Genomic DNA, 8,543 nt, shown 5'->3' on the forward strand with positions numbered 1-8,543 from the left:
TCTCCGGGCCGAGCGTTGAAAGATTCGAATTGGAACGCTCGCGTTGCAGCTGCAACGGATGGTGCTCGAAGAGGCTCGCGATATTCTGACAACAGCAACGGCGCTGGCATACAATAAAAATTTAGCTTAGCATATGCGTATGCATCTTATATCTGTCTAGAGCTTTGTGTGTGTGACGCGAAAATCGGTTCTAAATACTGCAGTGCAGTATTTCAATTCTGCAGTGCAGTATTTAAATTCTGATCGTAAAAATAATAGTGATGATAATAATATTCTGCTTGATTTCAAAACAGCATTAACACTTAGTATCGATAATAACTGGAAGTGCAGGCAGAGGTGAAACGATAGGTATAAATGGCGGATAAATGGCAAGCTGACCTTTGTTCACCAGCCTTGAAGTACAGGCGAATCGCGTGGCATTATCTGTAGTAGCGACTGCCAGCGCCACCCGAAGCCTGGCTAGATCGTCGGTGGTTTTAGAAAAAGAGTACATCGGGAACAGACAGCCCGTCAATCCCATAGTTTGCTCGAAGTAAGTCTCGTGGAGTTTAATGGTGAAAACTTGCATAGGGTTGTAGCCAGCAGTATTATCACCGCTATCGTTATTATCTACTCTGTCTTTTAGGTTAACTTCTTACAAGTCAATGTGCAAAATTCAAAATCAGTAATAAAAACATGATCAGTTACAGTGTAATGAAATAACATTAAACAGCGCTGCTAAACAAAAGTTACCTTAAAACATACCAGGATATAGATAAAAACTACAAACAAACCCTAAAGCCAAGCCAAGATATAACAAAGCAAATGCTTTGTGTGTGTGTAATTATTATTAAGGCTTTTTAAAAAAATATTTACTATGAATAATTAGTTCTTCAATTTGCTTGTTTTCCTGTTCATGCCCAATATTTTCTCCCTTTTTTATCGGGTTCATTCAGGAGTCACCAATCTTTTTACACCCATTGGCACACCGGGATTTTTCAGTGAGTGCTGTGGACACCAACCCCTCTGGTCATTTCTTTCCCCCCACCACCATGTGAGACACAAAAAGAACATGCACACCACACACTTCACTTTTCAAAGGATCGAATAAAAGGCAGATCTAGTAGAATTAATCTGAGCACATGGAGCTGAAAGAAAAAGAAGTGACTCTTCCAACTTTTTTCTTCAACTCTGTTCCTTTTGAGGAAGAAAAAGGTGACTATCCTTTAAGAGTGATTAAATGGGGCGGTTCAGAGGCTTCATGGGCAACAGGGAAGACCTCAGCAGTGGTGGACTTTGGGCTCTTAAATTTCAGTGTCACCCTGTGTGATGCTACAATTTGGTTTCCCCTGCCTCTTGCACTCTGTTTTCCAGCATTGTTGTGCTGCTTGGCAGCACTGTGCCCAGTGCAGCAGCACTGGTTGTGCTACCCTAAAACTGCCTCTGACCTCAGTATCTTGAAACCCACACTTGCCATGTTGGCAACCCCCTATATCTGATAGCAAGCATATGTGCAGTGACTGTGGTTTTCTTAACATTTGTATAGGGCCCTAGAAAATTTGGCATTTTATAACTAATTATCTGTATTTTCTGAAGTAACCCTGCTGTCAGTCTGCGTTAAGAACATTGATAAGTGATAGCCTGAATTTGGCAAGCATGTAAGAAAGGATGTAAAATGTTTGCTTTACCTTCAATGAAACTTCAGGTTTCTGTCAGTCTCTGTCTTCGAAAAAGAGCTTCCAGTGGCTCCTTTTGAATACCACAGGGCTCTGGAATAGGGCTAGGGAGCCTTTGACCCTCCAGACATTTTTGGACTCCAACTCCCATCAGCCCCAGCCTGGATAGCCAATGATCAGATGACAGGAGTTGTAGTCCAACAGCTTCAGGAGGTTCATTAGCTCTAGAAAATTATCAAAGTTCAGACTTAAGGCTGTTGGCAAGAAGGGCTCTCCACTGCCCACTCTTCTGGTGCCTTAAACAGCCAGTAGGCAAGTAGAATTTCAACAGGGATAGCTTTTTTTCCAGCATGGAGAGGCTGTGCTATGGGGAAAACTTTATCTGCTAAAATCTGTCTGCCATGTAGTTGCTAATGCACAGGAGCCTTGCCAAGGGGGGAAATGTAAGAACTCTAATTATTATTATTCTAATTATCACCTATTGTTTGATTAATGTGTACTTCATTCATTAGCATTTTCAAATAACCTGCAATTATGCTTTACAATTCTTGTTATCTTGCATCCTCTTCCAGTGAAATCGATTTACTGGCTGGGTCATAAGACCAAATTCCAGAACAGTAACCGTCGTATCCTTGTTATGATCAAAGCAACAGATAAAGCTAAGATACAGTGAGTGACTTCTTCAACCACTACTCCCCTTTCTTTCCAGTCTAAATCCAAATCATTCTGAAACACTCACTCCCCCTAACAACCTTGAGTAGAACTTAAGATGTTTCCCATTCAAGCCTTGACCTCTCTAAAACAAAGTGTTATGTACGATTCTAGTCCTCAGAGCAGACCCATTGAAGTTAATGGGCATGACTAAATTAGATTCAGTCATTTTAGTGGATTTACACTGAGTTGAACTTAGTTGGATACAACCCTAAAACTGAATAAATTCTTGCCTCTATCACACTTTATTTTATTTATCTGCTACATGAAATAATGGCATTTCATCTAAGACATGGTAGGGATGGAATGAGGGATTGGAAGGGAAATGGAAAGCAAGTAAATTCAGATATTAATTCTTCATAATGTTCAGGGCTTGCATTCCAATTCAAGCAATTTTAATTATCATAGCAGTTTCCATTGGTCGATAAAATGGGGGGGACAAAGACCAAAACAGTACATATTCCAATTGTTCTATGCTAGTTAAACTTTAAAGAAAAAAATATGTATGTGAAGATAAACATGAAGTTGAGGTTGGCTTTTCATTTTCATCATCATTATTAATTGTGTCACAGACAGGAAGTTCAAGGAGCTGAAGTTACAGCGGTGCATTTAAAGTAACTGTGTATAAGCAAAATTGTACGCAAAAATATTATATTAGGACAAATTCACACTAAAACGCAGGTGAATGTTCACGGGGGCTTTTTAAAAAAACAAACAACCCTGCAGATTAATGTGGAGAATTGAATTTAGAAATCAAAAGAAACTGAAATAGACAGATTTGCCCATCCTTACACAGAACCTTCTATATCAGGTGCACAAAGTGGTAACCTCAGTGGATAGGAATATACAGAGAGATGATGTGGGGGAGGGAATATTTTTACACAACCCATAGGTGTGTCCCATTATGATGAAGAGCACCAGTAAAAGTATAAGCCACTCAGAAGAGTAAAAGATCCAATCCAAATGGGTGTGTGACCTGCTGTCATCCAGCAATGAATTGGGAAAGCATCTCATAAGCACCTAGAGAAGAACAATTATTTTCCGTAGTGAGTCGGCCACTCCTAGATCCTATTAAACCTCAGCCTGATTATTTCAAATGTGGGTGATCGTGTGTGTCACCAATATGAGCAGTGAAACCAGTGATTTAAATGGAATAGAATGTGAGAGCCAGTTAGCATTTTAGATTAGGACTGGGGAGGCCCAGGTTCAACTCACGAAGCTTGCTGGGTGGCATTGGGTCAGTAATTCACTTTTTCAACCTATGTACCACACCATGTTTTGAGCAGGCATTGAAAACAGTACAGTGGAACCTCGGTTTTTGAACGTAATCCATTCCGGGAGACGGTTTGACTTCCAAAACATTTGAAAACCGAAAACTGAAAGCGGAAGCCTCAATACAATGGGGAAACTCACAACGGAAGCCATGTAGCATTTTTGGCTTCTGAAAAACCTTCAGAAACCGGAGCAGTTACTTCCAGGTTTTCGGCATTTGAAAGCCGAAACATACGACTACAGAGGAGTTCAACAACCGAGGCTCCACTGTACAATGAAGGTGCCTGAACATCATTATCAGGCAGTAAGTTCCAGAGAACAGGTGCTAGGGTAGCCATATTTCAAAAAGTAATGTTCCTGACACACACAAAGTGCATTGCCATACATCTGTCTTGCCATAATTCCTCCCTGACACCATTTTAGGCAAGCCTAACAGGTGCTGCCCCACCATAAACATTCCAAGTGCAACAACAGGGATCATTCAGTGTTGAGCATAAGGGTTAATTATGTTAATGTTAAAATCCACTAGCCAAGGCCAGGGGATGGCTGGTGTTGCTTAGAGACCAAAGAGACATGGTCTCTGCCAAGGTAACACATGCTCCAATTGGATGTGTAGTTCTGATGCAATTTCCCCCGTATGTTTAAGCTGAATGGCTCACTGAACTAAGAAAGATAAAATCTTTCTGTTCCTTTCTCTTAATATTTTACAGTATTTTTGCTGTTTCCTCAGTAAAGTGTTTGTGTAGCCCTTGGAATCTAACCCTCACATAAGATGTGATTCCCCTTTACTTGTGGGCTGGGGCTCCTGCACACCATTTACTGCTCTGCCAATTTAGCAAAATCCTATATTATTATTGCTACACTTTTGAATTGCTTCATATGAAATGTCTCAGAGACATTTAACAATAAAATAAAATAAAAAAGCAATAGCAACCCATATGAAACACTTCCTTGTATACAAATAATTAAAACCATTTACGGTAATATATAAAAAATACAATTACAGCAATTTCATATATAAAAGCACAATTAAAACAATTTGGTGTATAAGAAACATTTCAAATCCAATACAGATACAGACTTGAGCTGGCCCTGAGCATGAGAGTTTGGTGACAAACGTAATTATAGCAACATCACTGCCACACAGACAGTGTGGTTTCTGTCCTTCTGGAGCTGTTTTAATAGATGCAATCTGTTTTGTAGCTGGAGCTCATAGAGGTGTCCTCAGCCCATTGGGTGATGGAAGGGGCAGGTTTGTCCTCGCAGTTTTGCAAGATGAGTTGCTTGGCAGCTGGGACTGCTTGGGGAAGTATTTACTTGAGGGTTACGTCCTATAAAACTGGCACATACCCCACCAGCAGAGTGAAGGAAACCTCAAGCACCAAATTATATACAGGTCAAAACTACACCAGAAGGCTGCCGTTGGTGAGCACTCCCACATCATATACCCAAGGGTGCCAGATGGCTGTCTGCCAGTGTTGGCTCCAGGCTCTGGGGAATCCTTGAGCAAGGTGTTCTCAATAACCCTACCCTGCTTTTCTTCCTCACGACTGTTGGTGCTGCCCATTTGCTTGACTGTAATGCAACCCAAAGCTGTTGATCTTGTTAGAATTCCCGCTCCTTGATTGCAGTCATTGGATTTTTGTCTATCACATGACGGTATATGTTTTGACTCCACAGAGTGGGAAGTGATGGAGACAGAATGTTTGTGTTATTGTGTTCCGTGAAGTGGGACTATTGTCCTTTGTTCTTTTTCTCTTTGCTGTCTGACGCTAGAGAGAGAGGGAGCCATGTTGCCGTGCTCCGTGTGTGTTTATATGTAAATAAAGTAGATTAGTCAAAATGCTGAGTTGCTGAGGTCTGTCATGCAAGCTGCGAAGACTCTGCAGATCCCTAAGTGTGCCGGTGTCTGTTGGCATCGGTTGCTGTGATGTTCGGGCTGAAGAAAGCTTCCAAACAATTGACCAGGAGGGAGAAAATATGCCAGTCGGGCATGTGTCTCTGCCAGGGTCCTACTCGAGTGTAGGAGAGCTCCTGACAGATCTTACCGGGTGAGGCCTTGGCTTTCTGTGGCCCAGCTGAGAACTGCCAGCTTCTTGTCACTCCCATTGCAACAGATCGGCTCATGGGAGCCCGGGTGATGCCATCACCTCCAGGGCAGGTGACAGGAAAGAGGGCCCGGCCTAGCTGGTGAGAGCAGCAGCAAGCTGATATGGCAGTTCCTCCACTATATGTCATGGTGGAAGCCATGTTTATTCTTGTGACTGCTTTATCTACGTATTAAGTGGTAGGTGTGGCTAATTTTACCATCAAAATGTGCACATATGTCAGAGGAGCTGAAGACATCTTATAGGTACTTTTCTTCCAACCTGGCTGGTTCCTTGAGCCAAACTGGGAATCTGCTGCCCCTGTGGATCTTGAAGTCTGAGGCGGTCACCTCACATGACCTCATAGGTGGGCTGGCCCTGCCTGCTCCCTTACCCAGAAAGCAGTCATACCTCCATGTTCTAAGTAAGGATGGGTGAATGTGTCAGTTTCAGTTTCCTCACTGTTTCTTATTTCCCAATACTAAGTTCAGGACAGGTCTCCACATTTTTACATCAGTCTGTAAAAAAATTTAAGTCCTCATGAAAATCCTGATATACATATTTTTGTATGCACTTTTGCCTACCAGGCACATTTTTACAAATAAGTTTCCCCTAATGCATATGTGTGTGTTATTTTCACTAATATATGTATTTTTATGCACATTTTACCTTATCATGTGCATTTTTGTATCAGTTAGCTGGAGAACCGCGTTGCTAAATTCACAGAAGTGCACATTTCACAGAAGTGCACATTTCAAAGATGGCTGTGTTTTGATCCCCGTATTGTTTCAGAAAGTGTGAATTAGTTAGCTTTACCTTCAAATGCAAACTTAATCAAATCTCTCTCCTCCCTACTTCTGAGACAGCCACCATTGCTGCCCTCTGCTTTTGGGGGTCTCTCATTTGCCCACTTTCCTCACTCTGATGGTCTTATTGGTGATTCTGGCTTCCTTCCCTCCAAATCCTGACAATTCCAGACCTTCCGCATCCTCCCATCCTCTTGCTTTTCTATCTTTGGAGTTCATTCTTTGGAACCTTGTAGATGGGTTCTTAGTATTATAAACAGATCGTTCAGATTTCAATACAGTGGTACCTCAGGTTAAGTACTTACTGTAATTCGTTCCGGAGGTCCGTTCTTAACCTGAAACTGTTCTTAACCTGAAGCACCACTTTTGCTAATGGGGCCTCCTGCTGCTGCCGCGCCACCAGAGCACGATTTCTGTTCTCATCCTGAAGCAGAGTTCTTAACCTGAGGTAATATTTCTGGGTTAGCGGAGTCTGTAACCTGAAGCATATGTAACCTGAAGCGTATGTAACCCAAGGTACCACTGTAAAGCAATTTTAGTGCTAAAACTGAAACGATTCGCCTTCATGTCTCTTCTCTCTCTCTCATCCTTCCACCTATGCATCTCTCTTCCTCAGTCTGGACTTAAGACTAGAAAAATGAGAAACAGGAATAAGCCAAGAAACTGAAATGGATCGATTCCTCCATCCCTAATCCTCAGACACTTTGCTCCCACCTTTCACTTTTCAAAGGCATCCGACTCCTTCTTTGCCACATATGTTTGGAGCAGCCTTCCAGAACACCTGTGTGATGACACCTCTCTCTTACTTCATTTAAAGCCCTACTTTGAACCCACGTTTCCCATCAAGCCTTTGGCACAACGCCTATTCTCCACACCCTATGTAACTAATCCTAATCAAGTGGAGCAGAAAAAATTGCATATTATTTCCCCTGCCTCCCATGTTGAATTTTAGAGATTGTAAGAGGCAACTAGCCTCTTGCATTCTGTGAAGCACTGCACACTGTAAATACTATGGAATAACAACAACAACAACAACAACAACAATAGGGTATCAAATTGATGCATCTCATCAGAGCAAAGATTTCTTGCTGAACAGGACTTTGACCAGCAAAGCGCTGGTGAAGAAATACAAAACTCCATCTGTGTGAGGAAAATAAGGTCACAGCCACACCATGCATTTAAAGCTGTCTTATACCACTTGAGTGGGATGCAGGTGGCGCTGTGGGTTAAACCACAGAGCCTAGGACTTGCTGATCAGAAGGTAGGCGGTTCGAATCCCCGCGACGGGGTGAGCTTCCGTTGCTCGGTCCCTGCTCCTGCCAACCTAGCAGTTCAAAAGCACGTCAAAGTGCAAGTAGATAAATAGGTACTGCTCCGGTGGGAAGGTAAACGGCGTTTCCGTGTGCTGCTCTGATTCACCAGAAGCGGCTTAGTCATGCTGACCACATGACCCGGAAGCTGTACACCGGCTCCCTCAGCCAATAAAACAAGATGAGCCCACCCCACCCCACCCCACAACCCAACTCAACCCAACCCAACCCAACCCAACAACTCAACACAACCCACAACCCAACACAACCCACAACCCAACCCAACAACTCAACCCAACCCACAACCCAACCCAACAACTCAACCCAACCCAGTTCCAACCCAACCCAACACCCAACCACTCAGCTGCAACCCCAGAGGCGGTCACGACTGGACCTAATGGTCAGGGGTCCCTTTACCTTTACCTTTATACCACTTGGAACAGCCATGGCTTCCCTCAAATTGTCTGTTTATTTGGTTGTAAGTTGCTTTAGGTTGCCCTGGGCAATATAAAGTGACTAACAAATTTAATAATAATAATAATAATAATACAACGGAACTGTAATTTGTTTATTGGGCTGGGCTGGGAATTGTAGCTCTGTGAGAAGTCTCCTTTCAGCATCCTTAAACTACAGTTCCCAGGATTTTTTGCAGGGGGGATGCCATGACTGTTAAAGTGATACATGAGTTTTTTAAATGCATGA

At 42.6% G+C, this 8,543-nt stretch overlaps 1 protein-coding gene across 19 annotated transcripts in view; it reads left to right on the forward strand.

Annotated features, from left to right (window-relative positions):
- The window catches only part of LOC307221729 (uncharacterized protein), a 68,699-nt gene that overhangs the window by 4,423 nt on the left and 55,733 nt on the right, over positions 1-8,543 (forward strand). For 10 of the 19 annotated variants that reach the window (XR_013841454.1, XR_013841455.1, XR_013841456.1 and 7 more), the window contains exons 1-2: positions 904-1,194; positions 2,228-2,324. The exons of 1 other annotated variant lie outside the window; for it this stretch is intronic. Coding sequence is in view for 7 of the 18 variants with exons in the window: in XM_079986518.1 (XP_079842644.1) it covers positions 1,122-1,194; positions 2,228-2,324 (170 nt within the window). In the remaining 11 variants the exon portion in view is untranslated. Of the gene's footprint in view, positions 1-236; positions 533-903; positions 1,195-2,227; positions 2,325-5,069; positions 5,690-8,543 lie in introns of those variants that run through there. 8 more of the 19 variants (XR_013841449.1, XR_013841450.1, XR_013841451.1 and 5 more) reach the window with 5 other exon arrangements.

Source organism: Podarcis cretensis (assembly GCF_951804945.1).
Source record: "Podarcis cretensis genome assembly, chromosome: 8".
NCBI classification, from domain to species: domain Eukaryota; kingdom Metazoa; phylum Chordata; class Lepidosauria; order Squamata; family Lacertidae; genus Podarcis; species Podarcis cretensis.